This window comes from Somniosus microcephalus, chromosome 33 (genome assembly GCF_052327205.1).
Source record: "Somniosus microcephalus isolate GS21.2 chromosome 33, FLI_Smic_1.0, whole genome shotgun sequence".
Taxonomy (NCBI): domain Eukaryota; kingdom Metazoa; phylum Chordata; class Chondrichthyes; order Squaliformes; family Somniosidae; genus Somniosus; species Somniosus microcephalus.
Genome location: NC_141019.1, coordinates 21,133,701 through 21,153,891, shown reverse-complemented (window position 1 = coordinate 21,153,891; position 20,191 = coordinate 21,133,701). Strand labels below are relative to the sequence as shown.

At 46.7% G+C, this 20,191-nt stretch overlaps 1 protein-coding gene across 4 annotated transcripts in view; it reads right to left on the bottom strand.

Annotated features, from left to right (window-relative positions):
• The window catches only part of LOC147096996 (integrin alpha-7-like), a 277,843-nt gene extending 260,547 nt beyond the window's left edge, over window positions 1-17,296 (bottom strand). The window contains exon 1 of one of the 4 annotated variants that reach the window (XM_085972716.1): window positions 16,909-17,296. In XM_085972716.1, the coding sequence (XP_085828842.1) occupies window positions 16,909-17,081 (173 nt within the window). In that variant the 5' untranslated portion in view covers window positions 17,082-17,296. The remainder of the gene's footprint in view (window positions 1-16,908) is intronic. The other 3 variants (XM_085972713.1, XM_085972714.1, XM_085972715.1) reach the window with 3 other exon arrangements.
• Between the last annotated feature and the right edge of the window lie 2,895 nt (window positions 17,297-20,191).

Below are 20,191 nucleotides of genomic sequence, written 5' to 3'. Positions count from 1 at the left end.
ATTAAAATTAAAACATTTTTTCCACAGGTTTATTATTTTTAAATACTTTAAAGCAAGGTAAATTTATTTTTAACCCCGTTATAATATAAAATTATTTTTTTCAAAAATTTAAATTATTGTTTAAAATAGTTATTTAATGTAATTTATAGTTTATTTAAAAAGTGTGATTTTTTTTTAAATTTATTTGAAGGTTTACTGCTATTTTGGGCCCGTAATATTTATAAGTTTTGACAGGTCTACCTGTCAATCTTATGAATGGGCTTTTCCCTCCTCCGATTGGCTGCCCATGGCTCACGTGATCCCAGGGGATGCATCGCACTAACTGCGCCCCTGGGACACACAAGCACAGCGCGCCGGCAGCTGGGCCAGGCCCCGGAGCGGAATTCCACGGGGCCCTACAGCTCAACTGCTGGCGCGCAAGGTAAGTGCAAGTCGGGGGCTTGCACCCGCGGGAAGCCCCCAACCTGAATTTCTGGGCCAATGAGGGAACTACAAAGGGAATACATGCCTTGAAAAAGATTATTGTCACAGCCTACCCCAAAATGACACATCAATATTGACGTAATAAAGCTCACTACGCACTTGGTTTGAGTGTAAAGCAAGGCTTTAATCAACTTGTTTCAGAACATGGAGGTCTAGTTGTACTTCACTAGTCCCTGTCTTACAAAATGTCCCTGGACAAGCTGGGCCCACGCCCGAGTATTTATGCTCCTTGGACGGCGCCACCAGCTGGCCGTCCAGCGTTATTTCATGAGTAGTTTCTTTATGATGATGAGATTTATAACAAATATCACTTTAACAGAGTAACTGGTCAATCATTCTGTTGCTGTTTGTGGGACCTTGCTGATACAGAATGGGTGCCACATCTGCCTATGTGGCAACAGCCAATGTACTTAAAAAGTAACTCATTGTATGAAAACATTGGGACTTTGGCATACGGCCTTATATAAATGCAAATGTTATTATTTAACCTTTCATTAAAACTTCGATACAGACTTCAACAAACAGAATGTACAATATGTGAATAGCGTGATTGACAGTATTCAGGGTCAAGCACTGTAAGGCATCGTAAACATGATATGTTGGGAAATGTTATACATAGATTGGAATGGTGTTTGTAAGTGTTACGTCTGTTTTGGGTATTTTATTTTATTGGGAATAAATAGGAAGTGATTAAACACTGGAATCCCCTCCTTAAATTAGAGTTATTCCCCACACAAATGTGGTCTCCAAGCTTATCTATTCCCCAGAAGACATTCATAGGCTTCTCCACTGGGTCAATACTGATCCATATCGAGCCTGAAGGTTTCATTCGTGGTCTGTGATCTTAGCTGGGCAGGGGGCAGAGGGGCTACAACTGGCCTTAATGCCCAGGGATCCTACTGCTGATTACTATACAATGATCCCGGCTAGCAAGGGTATGTGTGTAGACAACAACAACTTGCATTTATATAGCGCCTTTTAACGTAGCAAAACGTTCCAAGGCGCTTCACAGGAGCGATTATCAGACAAAATTTGACCCCGAGCCACATAAGGAGATGTTCGGACAGGTGACCAGAAGCTTGGTCAGAGAGATAGGTTTAAGGAGCCTCTTAAAGGAGAAGAGAGAGGCAGAGAGGCGGAGGGGTTTAGGGAGGGAATTCCAGAGCTTAGGGCCTCGGCAGCTGAAGGCACAGAGACATGAGCTGAAGACAAGTTTGGGTTCAGCTGCAAAGCATCCCGCGATCAAGTGGCCTGCCAAGCTTCACTGCTTAGGCGCATGCATGTTAGGGGCACTACTATTGGCTATCAGCGCCCCAGGACATGGGAGAGAACAAACAAGCAACTAGGCTTTAGGATAGCTGGAAAGTGCAAGTGTGCGGAAGGCAGGCGAGAGTGAGAATAGGCTCGGCTGTGGAATCCTTCAGCACCTTTAGGAAAGATGGGCAGTGTTATAAATCTCATCATCATGAAGAAACGACTCATGAAATAACACTGGACGGCCAGCTGGTGGCGCCGTCCAAGGAGTATAAATACTCGGGCGTGGGCCCAGCTTTTCAGGGACATTTTGTAAGACAAGGAACTAGTGAAGTACAACTAGACCTCCATGTTCTGAAACAAGTTGATTAAAGCCTTGCTTTATACTCAAACCAAGTGCGTAGTGAGTTTTATTACGTCAGGCAGAAAGCTGCGGGGTTAGGGGGGGTAGTTATCTTTTCCAGAGACATGCCTAAGCATGGTCACCCGCTCAGCATCAGCACAGAAAGCAAGTCAGCCTGACAGCAGTGCGCAAGCTCCTCTGTGAGTTATGAAGTACTGGGTGATCATGTAGCTTACCCTGAGACTTCTGCAACACCGGACTACAGTTTACAACCAATCAGGCTAATCCCTCAATGAGGTGTTTGACGATACATCAGTTTATATGTTGAAAGTGGTAAAGGCCCAGGTCGTTTTGTGGAGCAGGGAAGTGAGCCAGCTATGAAAAGTCTCAACCGTTCCAATTGACAAATTGACAAAATTAAACATGGCAGCAGAAATTAGAGGTTTCTGCAAACTATCAATCTTTTTTTCAGCTTTTCCAAAAAAAAAATATTCGTAGTACAACCTTTCATACCGTGAAAGCTTGTGAGGAGCGTCCAATTTTTTCCCCCCATCGCTCCTGAAGACACCAACTCTTACAAAAACATACGGGATCCTGGGCATTGTAAATAGAGGCAGAGTACAAAAGCAAGGAAGTTATGCTAAACCTTTATAAATCACTGGTAGACCTCAGCTGGAATATTGTGTTCAATTCTGGGCACCACACTTTAGGAAGGATGTCAAGGCCTTGGAGAGGGTGCAGAGGAGATTTACTAGAATGGTTCCAGGGATGAGGGACTTCAGTTATGGGAAGAGACTGGAGAAGCTGGGATTGTTCTCCTTGGAGCAGAGAAGATATTTAATAGAGGTGTTCAAAATCATGAAGGGTTTTGATAGAGTAAATAAGGAGAAACTGTTTCCACTGGCTGGAGGGTGGATAACGAGAGGACACAGATTTAGGATCATTTGCAAAAGAATCAGAGGCGAGATGAGGAGAATTTTTCTTTTTTTCGTGCAGTGAGTTGTTATGATCTGGAATGCACTGCCCGAAAGGGTGGTGGAAACAGATTCAACAGTAACTTTCAAAGGGGAATTGGATATATATTTGAAAGGGAAATATTTACTCTTGGGAAAGATCGAGGGAGTGGGACGAATTGGATCGCTCTTTCAAAGAGCCGGTACAGGCACAATGGGCTGAATGGCCTCCTTCTGTGCTGTATGATTCTATGACTGTTGTTGGGGAACAGTTCCATGGGTGTCGTCTGCCCCCCAATACCCCAACCAACTGGCAATTCTTCATGTAAACAGAGAGTGTTGGCAAGCTATTTCACCATGGTGAGCACCACAGCCAAATCCCATGCTGTCATCATCTGATCTCTGATGTAAGAAAACTACTAGGCACTTGGTCTAAGCGTTAAACAAAGCTTTAATCAACTGTTTTACAACATGGAGGTCTAGTTGTGTCCTTCACTAGTTCCTGTTAAGAATGTCCTGCACAAGCTGGGCCCGTGCCCGAGTATTTATACTCTCCCTGGACAGCGCCACCCGCAGGCAGCTCAGTATTATTTCATAAGTCTTTCTTTCATGAATGACTGATTCATGTCAATGTCCACTTATACACACTTATCAGCAAGGGTTACTGGATAGTGATCAGGAGCAGGAACTGAGGCTGATCTTTCCTCTTCCAGCCTACATGAAGAATAGCCACTTGGGTAATGTAGCAAAAGACTGCCAGTGCCATACGACTATACTCAAGCTTAAATCTCATTTTAAGGAAAGTATGAGAGATAACGTGATAAGACTGCGGGTGGGGTACAGAATGATCCAAGACCCATATTATTCTACAGATTATGGCAATATTTGCATCTCCCCTGTCAATGGTTCTGTTTGGCCCCTTTGTTCCCATGGACAGAGGTTTCTGTCAGAAACAAGACCCCAATTTTAACTCCAGGTGATTCTCCGCTCAAGCCTGAGTTAAAATTACAGTTGGGTCTCAATGATGTCATTGGACCGCAACATCTCTTTGTAAAGAAGGACCCTGTTGGCTCCAGGCGGGTGTCCTTGCTGCCTGCTCAGGACAGCAGGTTAAAATTGCAGATGTTGCGATCATGGCGGCTTTCGGACAGGTAAGACTGCGGCATCAAGGAGCCCTAGTAATACTGAAGTCAATGGGAATCAGGGGAAAACTCTCCACTGGCTGGAGTCATACCTAGCACAAAGGAAGATGGTTGTGGTGATTGAAGGTCAATCATCACAGCCCCAGGACAATGACTGTCTCCAACAAGCGAGAGTCTAACCACCACCCCTTGACATTCAACGGCATTACCATCGGCGAATCCCCCACCATCAACATCCTGGGGGTAACCATTAACCAGAAACTTAACTGGACCAGCCACATAAATACTGTGGCGCCAAGACCAGGTCAGAGGCTGGGTATTCTGCGGCGAGTGTCTCACCTCCTTACTCCCTAAAGCCTTTCCACCATCTACAAGGCACAAGTCAGGAGTGTGATGGCATACTCTCCACTTGCCTGGATGAGTGCAGCTCCAGCAACACTCAAGAAGCTCGACACCATCCAGGACAAAGCAGCCCACTTGATTGGCACCTCATCCACCACCTCAAACATTCACTCCCTCCACCACCGGCGCACCGTGGCTGCAGTGTGTACCATCTATAAGATGCACTGCAGCAACTCGCCAAGGCTTCTTCAGCAGCACCTCCCAAACCCGCGACCTCTTCTACCTAGAAGGACAAGGGCAGCAGGCGCATGGGAACACCACCACCTCCAAGTTCCCCTCCAAGTCACACACCATCCTGACTTAGAAGTATATCGCCGATCCTTCCTCGTCGCTGGGTCAAAATCCTGGAACTCCCTCCCTAACAGCGCTGTGGGAGCACCTTCACCACACGGACTGCAGTGGTTCAAGAAGGCGGCTCACCACCACCTTCTCAAGGGCAACTAGGGATGGGCAATAAATGCTGGCCTTGCCAGTGATGCCCACATCCCGTGAATGAATAAATAAAAAAAAGAGCCAAGGCGATTTTAACAGCCCACCCGCCAGGTTTCTGCTGAGCGAGTAGGGTTAAAATCACCCCCAAATTTACATTTAGATAAAAATTATTCATGAGGAGAGCCTCGTGGAATCACATCCACTGGAAACGCAATTGGATTAAGATGGCACAACTCATTAACTGCCGCAATGAAGAATTTCACCTGCCTGTGTTTAATTCAAAACTCTAAATTTCAATGCATGATCTAGTGCCCCCTCAAAAATAATGCATGGGCTTTTAGCTCCACATATAGAAAGAGCAAATTGCATGGGTCTATGAGAAATTAGTTTGGGATCCAAGACTTTCATTCACTTAATGAAAATCGCACACTCCAGGGACCTGTAACCTGCACTGTGTCTTTCAGAACTCAGGGCACGCTCTAATCATCTGAAATTGGAAATTGCTATTGACGGGCATGCTCTGACACACAGCTAAATGACCAGCTCAGCAGCTTCTGAGACAGATGTAATTTTTGTGTTTTTAATTTTAAATGAATTATCTTTGTGCTCATAATGTATTCACTGGGTCAATAGTTCAGAAGCCATTCCCCAGTTTCAGGGCTGGGTTTTTGTTGCCTGACAAATGAAGCGTCACCATACACACCAGTTTGTAAATGTATTTACTTTTGCCCAGGACTCATCTGTCATTTTTCCATTCATGGGCTCTTGACTCCTCGTAGCCTCGTTGAGCTGGTACGATTGCCAAGCGAGCCTCGTTGAGCTGGTACGATTGCCAAGCGAGCCTCGTTGAGCTGGTACGATTGCCAAGCGAGCCTCGTTGAGCTGGTACGATTGCCAAGCGAGCCTCGTTGAGCTGGTACGATTGCCAAGCGAGCCTCGTTGAGCTGGTACGATTGCCAAGCGAGCCTCGTTGAGCTGGTACGATTGCCAAGCGAGCCTCGTTGAGCTGGTACGATTGCCAAGCGAGCCTCGTTGAGCTGGTACGATTGCCAAGCGAGCCTCGTTGAGCTGGTACGATTGCCAAGCGAGCCTCGTTGAGCTGGTACGATTGCCAAGCGAGCCTCGTTGAGCTGGTACGATTGCCAAGCGAGCCTCGTTGAGCTGGTACGATTGCCAAGCGAGCCTCGTTGAGCTGGTACGATTGCCAAGCGAGCCTCGTTGAGCTGGTACGATTGCCAAGCGAGCCTCGTTGAGCTGGTACGATTGCCAAGCGAGCTCAATTACTCCAATCTGAAAGCTTTTTACTGCTTAGCCAGCAGAAATTGCTCATTGTCGGGTGAGATAATCTAGGTGGCTTTTTTCCAACCCCCAAGTGCGTGCGCCGTGTGAGTGTGTATAAATTATATATATATATATACACACACTCACACAGGTAAGGTAAAGTTGTCAGCTTAGCCCAGTGGTACCACTTGTTCCTCTGAGTCAGAAGGTCGTGGGTTCAAGCCTCGCTCCAGAGCCTTGAGCACAAAAGCCAAGCTGACGCTCCAGTGTAGTACTGAGGGAGTGCTGCACTGTTGGAGGAGCCGTCTTTCGGATGCGATTTTAAACTGAGGCCTCGTCTGCCTGTTCTGGTGGACGTAAAGGATCCCATGGCACTATTTGAAAAAGAGCAGCGGAGTTACCCTGATGTCCTGGACAATGTTTATTCCTCAACAAACACAAGATGAGCTTGGAGAGGACAAGAGGGGAAATCGGAGTGAATCTGGAGAAAGACACAAGTGCAGGGCTAAGGCAGGAGGAAAGCAGAGGTAGCTGAATGGATGGTCTCAATCTTAGTGACAAAGAAGTCCATGAGCTCCTTGGAGGGTTGACGGGACAGCGGTGCCTGAAATTTGGCTGGTTATATTCTAGAATGTGACTGGTCATAGGGGCAGTGGTCTCTGATTGGTTAAAGAGCATTATGATATATGGCCATAAGAACACATTTTAATTGGATAGATGGATAAGTAGGTAGATAGATAGATTCTTTAAGATGTTTTGATATTTATATGAGCAAGGAAGTAATGCTAAACCTTTATAAAACACCGATTAGGCCTCAGCTGGAGTATTGTGTCCAATCCTGGGTACCACACTTTAGGAAGGATGGCAATGCCTTGGAGAGGGTGCAGAGGAGATTTAATTATTTTTTAATTCGTTCATGGGATGTGGGCATCGCTGGCTAGGCCAGCATTTATTGCCCATCCCTAGCTGCCCTCGAGAAGGTGGTGATGAGCCGTCGCCTTGAACCGCTGCAGTCTAGAATTTAATAGAATGGTACCAGGGATGAGGGACTTCAGTGATGTGGAGAGACTGGAGAAGCTGGGATTGTTCTCCTTAGAGCAGAGAAGGTTAAGGGGAGATTTACTAGAATGGCTCCAGGGATGAGGGACTTCAGTGATGTGGAGAGACTGGAGAAACTGGGATTGTCCTCCTTAGAGCAGAGAAGGTTAAGGGGAGATTTACTGGAATGGTACCAGGGATGAGGGACTTCAGTGATGTGGAGAGACTGGAGAAGCTGGGATTGTTCTCCTTAGAGCAGAGAAGGTTAAGGGGAGATTGACCAGAATGGTTCCAGGGATGAGGGACTTCAGTGATGTGGAGAGACTGGAGAAGCTGGGATTGTTCTCCTTAGAGCAGAGAAGGTTAAGGGGAGATTGACCAGAATGGTACCAGGGATGAGGGACTTCAGTGATGTGGAGAGACTGGAGAAGCTGGGATTGTTCTCCTTAGAGCAGAGAAGGTTAAGGGGAGATTGACCAGAATGGTACCAGGGATGAGGGACTTCAGTGATGTGGAGAGACTGGAGAAGCTGGGATTGTTCTCCTTAGAGCAGAAAAGGTTAAGGGGAGATTGACCAGAATGGTTCCAGGGATGAGGGACTTCAGTGATGTGGAGAGACTGGAGAAGCTGGGATTGTTCTCCTTCGAGCAGAGAAGGTTAAGGGGAGATTGACTAGAATGGTACCAGGGATGAGGGACTTCAGTGATGTGGAGAGACTGGAGAAGCTGGGATTGTTCTCCTTAGAGCAGAGAAGGTTAAGGGGAGATTTACTAGAATGGTACCAGGGATGAGGGACTTCAGTGATGTGGAGAGACTGGAGAAGCTGGGGTTGTTCTCCTTAGAGCAGAGAAAGTTAAGGGGAGAGTGACCAGAATGGTACCAGGGATGAGGGACTTCAGTAATGTGGAGAGACTGGAGAAGCTGGGGTTGTTCTCCTTAGAGCAGAGAAGGTTAAGGGGAGAGTTAATAGAGGTGTTCAAAATTATGAGGGGTTTTGATGGAGCAGATGAGGAGAAACTGTTTCCATTGGCAGGAGGGTTGGTAACCAGAGGACACAGATTTAAGATAATTGGCAAAAAAACCAGAGGGGAGATGAGGAGAAAAAAATTTACGCAGCGAGTTGTTGTGATCTGGAATGCGCTGCCTGAAAGAGCGGTGGAAGCAGATTCAATAATAACTTTCACAAGGGATTTGGATAAATATTTGAAAAGGAAAATTTGCAGTGCTACGGGGAAAGAGCAGGGGTGAGGGACTAATTGGATCGCTCTTTCAAAGAGTTGGCACAAGCACGATGGGCCAAATGGCCTCCTTCTGTGCTGTATGATTCTACTGATGGAGAGACCCCCTCATTAGAGAAACACTGTAAAGTGTCTGGAGAATGAATTGGCACCTGTTTTTTAATCACAAGGTGTCCATGAGCTGTTGCGAAGAGTACAATTTATATCACCAGAGTCTGAGTTTCCATTAACATTCAGAGAGTGTTGGCAATCGGAATGGTTCAAATGACAAAGAAAAATTCACTGGCATCCTATGGCATTAGTTGCTATTTTCTGTGCTGTAGACTCTATGTCATTCTATGATGAAGTGTCTCATCCAGAGTTCAAATCCAGACAGTGGATTCAACTACCAGCCAGGCCTGGGATACACTGGTGACCAAACGTAAAGCGCCATATGGCGTCTCTTTTCTTCGCTTGCATGCAAAGAAAAACAGCCTGGCATGACGACGTCATCCCCGAGTGTCTGTCAGCTGCCATAAACCGTCAGGCCCACCCCCTCACTGCCATGATGCCACCACTGCAAACAGCCTGGTCTTGATTTAGTCCGTGTTGATAAAGGGTCTTCAACACTTTACAACTCCGGGGCCCACTTCGGGCAAATGATTTATTTGCGAAATGTGGGAGTAAGCACATCAGTGTTGTAAGCAGCTGTTAAGAGTTACAATGAATTCTTGAAAAATTGACTGGTTATTGAACGTGTCAGCCGACAAACTACGCTTTTCACAGCCCTGAATCTGACAGCGTATTTCCCGCAATCTGTTCCTCAACGAATTCCCTGTCGAGTGAGGTGTCTCGCAACAGGACCCCCGGGACAGTCACATTATCTGGGCACAGATGTTTGAAGTAGCCCTTCTAACACTGTCTTATAAAAGAGAGAGAATTAAAGACTGGCTGCTCCTTCTCACTGCATCCCAAGGGAATGTCTATTGGGAAGGATCCAGGGAACTGGATAATCAATCCAGCTGATCCGTATGGAAAGTCCCCAGAATACACCGAGGTAAATCGCTCTTCTCGAAACGTGGCCTTTGGTTGGGTGGAAAGTCAGCCAAGAAAATAATCTTTACATTCTGAAGAAGATGTTTAAAAGGGGAACGTTGTGGAGGCAGATGGATAGAAGTTAAACTCCGCCTCGTTTATACAGTATTGCACATAGCAACAGCACAAACAAACCAGCATTCAGTGAATACATTTACAAAACAAAAAAAAGGTCACAGACAGCCAAAAGAAATGTCACATAAAAGGGAATGAGATCGTTTGAAAGGGAAAAGAGGCATAAGAACTAGCCTCAAAGGAAGTGGGGACAGAACAACTGTCTAAAGCCCACAAGTGTGTGGGTGTCAGGCAAGGGCAGGGTTTGGGCTGGGCTGGGCTGTGAGGCCCCCCGTGGCCAAACAGCCTGGCCAACACTCACTGTCTCGGCTTATCCAGGAGGGACGGCAGTTTGAGTGAGGGACTGGAGAGGGCTGCTGACCCGTTTGGAGCGGTGCCTCGGCCAAAGCCCCTCCTTCGGGAGGCAAAGTGGAGGATGGGGCCTTAAAGAAAGCAACCAACACGGAAAAGCAGCAGAACGAACAGATAAACCAAAAAAGGAAATAAGCATAACAGAGGAAAGAGAAAATAAGGAATCTTTCATTTAAATATTTATAGATGGATGAATGACTCAGAATGCACACCCTACATTCTCAACTTATATATAATTGGACGCCGTGCAGTCTAACTGACCCTGGGATATTTTTGCAGTTTCTAACAGGACACGTGTTCCTAGAGTCAGTCAAAAATAAATAAGACAATCTTCAAATAACTCCGCTCGGTCATCAGCTATGGGAATGAATGCAGTATTACCAAAAATGGGCAGCCGGCCCCCATTAATTCACCAGATTTAATGGGACCATGGGGTCTATGGTTGAAGGGGCTATTTGCCCGTGTTAATGCCCTGTGCACTCATGGCAGCGCCCTCTGCACGTTAACCGGTTCACAGCTTTGCTTGAAACCACATTGCGGTGTGTTTGGGAGGATCCCGAGCGCCTCTCTCCATGGGCTCTCCTGGCGAATGTTTACCTCCCCTTCCAGTTATGCATTAACACTCGAGCAGGCGAGGTAAGTGTTTGGGAGCAGATGCGTGCTTTTAAGTCAGGGTGCGCGCTAATTATTTACGAATATTTACTTTACCTTATTGCATTTTGCTATTCTGCTTCAACACCCTTCTGCTGAGCTTCGACAATGTGTGACAAACGTCAGTATCCTCGACCAACTGAAACGTTAAATGTACAAAAAACGTATCCTCCTCTTTCAAATCATCCTGCAAAAATATTGAAAAACTATCCCGAACCCTCAAAAGGAATATTCAGCAGTTTGTGTTTTTCCACAAACATTAATTCCATCCAGCAGTACTCATTACAGATACAGTAGCAATTAAGGATTTTTCCAAAATTCTTTCAACTTCATCAATAGTGATGATGCTTCATGTCAGTTTTCAAACTTAATGTGGAGAGCCCCTGCATATAGATGCATCGCCATGGACCCCGACACATGGACACATTCCTGGGGACCTCCTGCATATAGATACACTCCCATCGACCCGTGTGCCGTTTTGGTCGCCTTATCTGAGGAAGGATGTTCTTGCCATGGAAGTACTTCAGTGAAGATTCACCAGACTGATACCTGGGATGGCAGGAATGACGTATGAGGAGAGATTGGGTCAATTAGGCTTATATTCGCTGGAGTTTAGAAGAATGAGAGGGGATCTCATTGAAACTTATAAAATTCTAACAGGACTAGACAGACTAGATGCTGGAAGGATGTTCCCGATGGTCGGGGAGTCCAGAACCAGGGGTCACAGTCTAAAGATAAGGGGTAAGCCATTTAGGACAGAGATGAGGAGGAACTTCTTCACCCAGAGAGTGGTGAACCTGTGGAATTCTCTGCCACACAGGGCAGTTGAAGCAAATTCATTAAATATATTCAAAAAAGGAGTTAGATATATTTCTTAAGGCTAAAGGGATCAAGGGATATGGGGAGAAGGCAGGGACAGGGTACTGAATTTGGATGATCAGCCATGATCGCATTGAATGGCGGAACAGGCTCGAGGGGCCGAATGGCCTACTCCTGCTCCTATCTTCTATGTTTCTATGTTTCTATAACCCTGATATATAGACACATTCCTGGGGACCCCCTGCACTTAGATACACTCCCATGGACCCCTAAACATGGACACATTCCTGGGGACCTCCTGCATATAAATACACTCCCATGGACCCCTATACATGGACACATTCCTGGGGACCCCCCTGCACATGGATACACTCCCATGGACCCCTATACACAGACACATTCCTGGGGACCCCCCTGCACATAGATACACTCCCATGGACCCCTATACATGGACACATTCCTGGGGACCCCCTGTACATAGATACACTCCCATGGACCCCTATACATGGACACATTCCTGGGGACCCCCTGCACATAGATACACTCCCATGGACCCCTAAACATGGACACATTCCTGGGGACGCCCTGCACATAGATACACTCCCATGGACCCCTATACATGGACACATTCCTGGGGACCCCCTGCACATAGATACACTCCCATGGACCCCTAAACATGGACACATTCCTGGGGACGCCCTGCACATAGATACACTCCCAGGGACCCCAATACATGGACACATTCCTGGGGACCCCCTGCACATAGATACACTCCCAAGGATCCCTATACATGGACACATTCCTGGGGACCCCCTGCACATAGATACACTCCCATGGACCCCTATACATGGACACGTTCCTGGAGACCCCCTGCACATAGATACACTCCCATGGACCCCTATACATGGACACATTCCTGGAAACCCCCTGCACATAGATACACTCCCACGGGCCCCTGTATGTTGCCTGTTTCTGAGAAACATCTTAAAAGTCAGGTCACAAGATTTCTCACTTATCAACTGAACTCACTGCCCAGAAAACAACATCCTTTTAATATGTCACCTCATTAGCATTCAGATCAACCATGATCTCATTGAATGGCAGAGCAGGCTTGAGGGGCTGAATGACCTACTCCTGTTCCTATTAAAACCACCCTGGTTTCCTCCAATGAGCCTCCAGACTTGACTATTCCAATGCTCTCCTAGCCGGCCACCTAGCTTCCACCCACCATCCAAATCTTTGCTGCCCATATCCTAACCCACACCAAGTCCCGTTCACCCATCACCTCTGTGCTTGCTGACCTACATTGGCTCCCGATCCACCAACTTTTAAAATTCTCCTCCTCACGTTCAAATCCCTCCATGGCCTTGCCCCTCTCTATCTTTGTAACCTCCTCCAGCTCTACAATCGTCAAAAACATAGAAACATAGAAACATAGAAGATAGGGGCAGGAGTGGGCCATTCGGCCCCTCGAGCCTGCTCCGCCATTCAATGAGATCATGGCTGATCATTCAAATTCAGTACCCTGTCCCTGCTTTCTCCCCATATCCCTTGATCCCTTTAGCCTTAAGAAATATATCCAACTCCTTCTTGAATATATTTAATGAATTGGCCTCTACTGCCTTCTGTGGTAGAGAATTCCACAGGTTCACCACTCTCTGGGTGAAGAAATTCCTCCTCATTTCTGTCCTAAATGGCTTACCCCTTATCCTTAGACTGTGACCCCTGGTTCTGGACTACCCGACCATCGGGAACATCCTTCCTGCATCTAGTCTGTCCAGTCCTGTCAGAATTTTATAAGTTTCAATGAGATCCCCTCTCATTCTTCTAAACTCCAGCGAGTATAAGCCCAATCGACCCAATCTCTCCTCATACGTCATTCCTGCCATCCCAGGTATCAGCCTGGTGAATCTTTGCTGAACTCCTTCCATGGCAAGAACATCCTTCCTCAGATAAGGCGACCAAAACTGCACACAATACTCAAGATGTGGTCTCACCAAGACCCTGTACAACTGCAGCAAGACATCCTTGTTCCTGTACTCAAACCCTCTCGCTACGAAGGCCAACATATCATTTGCCTTCTTAACTGCCTGCTGCACCTGCATGCTTACCTTCAACAACTGGTGCACAAGGACACCCAGGTCTCGTTGCACTTCCCCTTCTCCCAATCTATTGCCATTCAGATAATAATCTGCCTTCCTGTTTTTGCCACCAAAGTGGATAACCTCACATTTATCCACGTTATATTGCATCTGCCATGCTTCTGCCCAATCACCCAACCTGTCCAAATCATCCTGGAGTTTCTCGGCATCCTCCTCACAGCACACACGCCCACCCAGCTTTGTGTCGTCTGCAAACTTGGAGATATTACATCTAGTTCCTTCGTCTAGATCATTAATATATATTGTGAATAGCTGGGGTCCAAGGACCGATCCATGCGGTACCCCACTAGTCACTGCCTGCCACTCGGAAAAAGACCTGTTTATTCCAACTCTTTGCTTTCTATCTGCCAACCAGTTCTCTATCCAAGTCAATATCTTGCCCCCAATCCCATGTGCCTTAACTTTACACGCTAATCTCTTATGCGGGACCTTATCGAAAGCCTTCTGAAAGTCCAAATACACCACATCCACTGGTTCTCCCTTATCTATTTTACCAGTTACATCCTCAAAAAATTCCAGTAAATTAGTCAAGCACGATTTACCTTTTGTAAATCCATGTTGACTTTGTCCGATCCTGTCACTGTTTTCCAAGTGCTCTGCTATTACATCTTTTATAATGTTCCCACAAAGACCTCCGAGTTCCTCCAACTCTGGCCTCTTTTGCATTCCCCACTCCTTTCACCCCACCATTGGCGGCCGTGCCTTCAGTCGTCTAAACCGTAAGCTCTGGAATTCCCTCCCTAAACCTCTGCGCCTCTCTCTCCTTTAAGGCCCTACTTGAAACCCACCTCTTTAAGCTTTTAGTCACTCATCCTAATATCTCTTTCTTTGGCTCAGTGTTAATTTTTTATCTGATTACGTTCCTGTGAAGCACCTTGGGATGTTTTCCTATGTTATCCCTCTCCATCACCAAGACTACCTCTGTAACATCACCCGTCTCCACCCCTGCCTCAGCCCATCTGGAATACTGCGTGCAGTTTTGGTTTCCATATTTAAGAAAAGATATACTTGCTCTCGAGGCAGTTCAGAGAAGGTTCACTCGGTTGATTCCGGAGATGAGGGGGTTGACGTATGAGGAAAGGTTGAGTAGGTTGGGCCTCTACTCATTGGAATTCAGAAGAATGAGAGGCGATCTTATCGAAACATATAAGATTGTGAGGGGGCTTGATCGGGTGGATGTGGGGAGGATGTTTCCACTGATGGGTGAGACTAGAACTAGGGGGCATAATCTTAGAATAAGGGGCTGCCCTTTCAAAACTGAGATGAGGAGAAACTTCTTCACTCAGAGGGTGGTAAATCTATGGAATTTGCTACCTCAGAGAGCTGTGGAAGCTGCAACATTAAATAAATTTAAAATGGAGATAGACATTGTCCTAGCTGATAAGGGAATTAGGGGTTACGGGGAGCAGGCAGGGAAGTGGACGTGAGTCTAGGTTCGGATCAGCCATGATCCTATTGAATGGCGGAGCAGGCCCGAGGGGCTGTATGGCCTACTCCTGCTCCTACTTCTTATGTTCTTATGTTCATCCGCTGCTGAAACCCTCATCCATGCCTTTGTTACCTCTAAACTCGACTATTCCAACGCTCTCCGGGCCGGCCTCCCATCTTGCACCTTCCGTAAACGTGAGCTCATCCAAAACTCGGCTGCCCCGTGTCCTAACCCGCACCAAGTCCCGTTCACCCGTCACCCCCTGTGCTCGCTGACCTACATTGGCTCCCGGACCAACAACGCCTCGATTTTAAAATTCTCATCCTTGTTTTCAAATCCCTCCACGGCCTCGCCCCCCTCCCTATCTCTGTAACCCCCTCCAGCCCTACAACCCTCCGCGATATCTGCACTCCTCCAATTCTGGTCTTTCGCATATCCCCGATTTTCTTCGCTCCACCATTGGCGGCCGTGCCTTCAGCTGCCTAGGCCCTAAGCTCTGGAATTCCCTGCCTGAACCTCTCCGCCTCTCCACCCCTCTCCTCCTTTAAGACGCTGCTTAAAACCTACCTCTTTGACCAAGCTTTTGGTCACCTGTCCTAATATCTCCTTATGTGGATCGGTGTCAAATTTTGTCTGATAATCGCTCCTGTGAAGCGCCTTGGGATGTTGTACTATGTTAAAGGTGCTATATAAATGCACGTTGTTGTTGCAATAAAAGTCCAGCTGTTAAGATTTAAGTTTGTTTTAACTTAAACTTTGAATGGGCAACTTGGGTTATATTATTCCAAATTATGCATTATGTCTTTGGTTATTTGCATGGCGATAAATATTGTAAATATGAATTTCTTGCACGCCTGCCTCCCAGCTCAATCACCCTGAAATTAGACCAACCTCGGTTCTGGCGTTATCAATTAGTTGTGGAATTGTTTTGGCTGCAGTAGATTCTGTCAAGCACTCTTAAATAATTCATGAGCTGTTCCCACCAAGACAGCTCGGGTTTTAAAGCAGAAAGCGATTGGGGTGGGGAGGGTTGAAGGCTGCCAAACGCAGCTCCTGCAGGTTGAGGTCGATAGGCGAGACAGCCCAGCCCCCTCACTGCACCGACCTTTTAACTTTCACCAAACAATTCTTTGTTCACTTCAAGCCACCCGAAAGATCCGACGCATTTATACATTAAAGTGCAATGAATAAATCACCACCTGAATATTGTGTTGCCCGCAGCCAGCCTTCAAGTTGCACTACAATCACTGACTGACATGCTGGAACTCCTCCTGCACCTTGCAACGCTTCACTAGTCCTCTGGTTGCCGTTACATGTACAAGAATACTACCGTTAGTTAATATGACACGTACAACAAAAGTGGACATGCTTCGTTGGAAGGATGGGGAGAAATAATTCATTTCTTGACAGTATTGGGTTTCTGCTTTCAATATTCCAACAAGGGTTAAGGATACAAGATTTGAGTTGACGTGCCCAGAAGTGCAGGCATTGCCTTTTTTGGATACTCCCAAAGAGATACATATTTAAAAAACAAAACAAAACAAAAAGTTGACATTAAGACAAATGAGTTGTTCAAAAATATTCCATTCCGTTAATCTGGCGAACGTCACGTCTGCGTAAGTGTCTCCCGTAAACATCATCCTCTACTGCTTCCCCCCACCCCAGTATTGCAATTCACAATAGTTGATCAATTTGCACTTTCCTCTCTCTCCCGAGCCTGGACCTCACCGTGGGGACACCGGCCCGGATAAGAGACGCGACAAAGTCAATTTCCAACTCACCAGGTCTGTGCGTCCGGGCTGGTCTGTTTGTGCAAAGCCACCGAAAATCCAAACAAACTCCCTCGCTCGCCTTCCTTTGCGATCGTGTTGGTTGTCTCCAGATTAAACGCCGAGCCCCGGGCTGCCAAGAGCAGGCAACACATGCACAGGAGAGGTGTCATTTCTGTAGTCATGTCTCTGGTGCAGGAGAAGCCGTTTCCCAGCCTGACAAGAGAGGCACTGACTGGCTGAGTCTGTGTGCGACCTCGTGTTTACAGGAGGCGAAATGTACCGCTGCCACTTTATTGAACACTGCAAGTGTTCGTGAAACACTCCCTCTCGCTCTCGCTCACACACACACAGTCTCTCACTGAAGTCAGACAGGCTTCCAGTAACCCTTTCACACCTCACCAGATTATTTTAGATGCGAAAGCCCACGAACAAACATGCTTAACAAATTAACACCAAGTACAGTATTACACAAGGTAATTATAACAAACTGTTAGGACAGATCCCTATTTATAGCACACTGAACTCTGGAAAATGGAAATACCTCAAACTGCTGTTATTTTTGGAGATGGTGTACAGTTTATGCAATGGGAAAGTCTGAATTACTTGTATTTATGACAGAAAAACACTTCAATATTTTCCGACATTCAATGATTTAAGTGTTGAAATATCAGAGGGAACAGGACTGCACTAGAATCTGGTCCATCTAATGCTGAAACCGTGACAAAGTGAGTGGCTCTCCTATTTCAAAAAGATTTATCTTTAAGTTAGATGTCATGGAGTTAGTCTCAATCTCCAGGCCTGTGACCCGTGACCTCTGCCAGTATAATGCACTTCCTTTAAAAGGAACGTGAACAGTTGTGATCCAACCAATACCACTCGGCAATCCATACCATTGCAGCTCAGTGAAGGCTCTTATACACATAATGATCTGCTCAGATTCAATCCCTGGTCAGTACTTAGTTAGCTGATCTGAGCTGAGGCAGCAGTTGGAAGCTACAACTGTCCGCACCCTCCCTGGATTTATAGGGGTTAAAAGCAACCAAGGTTCCTGTCCCTGAACGCAAGCCAATGACCTCTGCTCGAAAGTGCATGTGTGTGGACATGAGCGGGCTCAGCTGTTATGCTGCCCTCACTATCGAGGGTGCAAATTCACAGAATCACAGAAACCCCACAGTGCAGATAGAGGCCATTTCGGCCCATCGAGCCTGCACCGACACATATCCCACCCGATCCCCGTAACCCCTACACCAACACATATCCCACCCTATCCCCGTAACCCCACGTATTTAATCCCCCTAACACTAAGGGTCAATTTATCATAGCCAATCAACCTAACCCGCACATCTTTGGACTGTGGGAGGAAACCGGAGCACCCGGAGGAAACCCACGCAAACACGGGGAGAATGTGCAAATTGATGAATGACCACTTAGGTGAAGCAGTGGAAGGCGGTCTACACCTGCGAGACTGTAGCCAAAGAGCATTCAGGGGAGGAGGAGGGGGAACAGGGATAGTGAGTGAAGATTCCAGCCATTGGTTGTTAAAAGACAACATTTTGTATAGGGGTAAGTTCCAGAATTAGCCTGAAAAGATTCCTCACTAATTAATTTATAAAAAAAGAACTTGCATTTGCCTTTCACGACCTCAGGACGTCCCAAAGCACTTTACAGCCAATGAAGTATATCGCCGTTCCTTCATCGTCACTGGGTCAAAATCCTGGAACTCCCTCCCTAACAGCACTGTGGGAGTACCTTCACCACACGGACTGCAGCGGTTCAAGAAGGCGGCTCACCACCACCTTCTCAAGGGCAACTAGGGATGGGCAATAAATGCTGGCCTTGCCAGCGACGCCCAGATCCCATAAAACGAATTTTTAAAAAAGTACTTTTTTGCTGTAATGTAAGAAATGCGGCAGCCAATTGCACACAGCAAGGTCCCACAAACAGCAATGTGATAATGACCAAATCATCTGCTTTAGGTGTTGAGGGAGAAATATTGGCCAGGACACCGGGGAGAACTCCCCTGCTCTTCTTCGAAATAGTGCCATGGGATCTGAGAAGGCAGACAGGGCCCCGCTTTAACGTCCCATCCGAAAGACGGCACCTCTGACAGTGCAACACTCCCTCAGCACTGCACTGGAGCGTCAGCCTAGATTTTACACTCAAGTCTCTGGTTGGGGCTTAAACCCACAACCTTTTGTCTCAGAGGCGAGATTGTGAGGGGGCTTGATCGGGTGGATGCGGGGAGGATGTTTCCACTGATGGGTGAGACTAGAACTAGGGGGCATAATCTTAGAATAAGGGGCTGCCCTTTCAAAACTGAGGTGAGGAGAAACTTCTTCACTCAGAGGGTAGTAAATCTATGGAATTTGCTACCTCAGAGAGCTGCGGAAGCTGCAACATTAAATAAATTTAAAATGGAGATAGACAGTTTCCTAGCTGATAAGGGAATTAGGGGTTACGGGGAGCGGGCAGGGAAGTGGACGTGAGTCTAGGTTTGGATCAGCCATGATCCTATTGAATGGCGGAGCAGGCCCAAGGGGCCGTATGGCCTACTCCTGCTCCTACTTCTTATGTTCTTATGTTCTTATGCTTCCCACTGAACCACAGTGGACAGTTATCGAAGGTCCCTTTTTTAAAAAGAAAGTCCAATTTCCAGGCCTTCTCAATAGACTCTTGCACAAGATCTAATTTAGCACCTAAACTGTAAAGCAGCCGCAGAGATAGAGGCCAAGTTAATCCCTTTGAAACACAAATATTTTTGGCAGTGGCAGGTATTGTGGCAGTTCATGATGGTCAGGACTTACCACTGGTGCATGATGACACCCACACTGAAGGGTTAACAATTGTGATAGAAGATCCCTTGATGGCCCAGTGGACAAAAAAGCACCTCTCAATAGTATGAAGCCACACAGGCAAGTAAGTGCTAGGTTCAGTTCTTGGTCTATGGGGAGTTAGCTGATCACAGTTGGATACCACAATTTGCTTCAGCCTCCCTAAGCTAGGAAGGGGGAAGCTCAGTCAGAGTTCCCACTCCTGATGGTTATGCAGTTGAGAATTGCTAATCAGTTCGCTGATGACTGCACAGTGTTCAGTTCCAATTGGAACTTCTCAGATAATGAAGCAGTCCATGCCAGCATGCAGCAAGACCTGGATGACATTCAGGCTTGGGCTGATAAGTGGCAGGTAACATTCGCGCCACACAAGTGCCAGGCAATGACTGTCTCCAACAAGCGAGCGTCTAACCACCTCCCCTTGATATTCAGCGACATTACCATCGCCGAATCCCCCACCA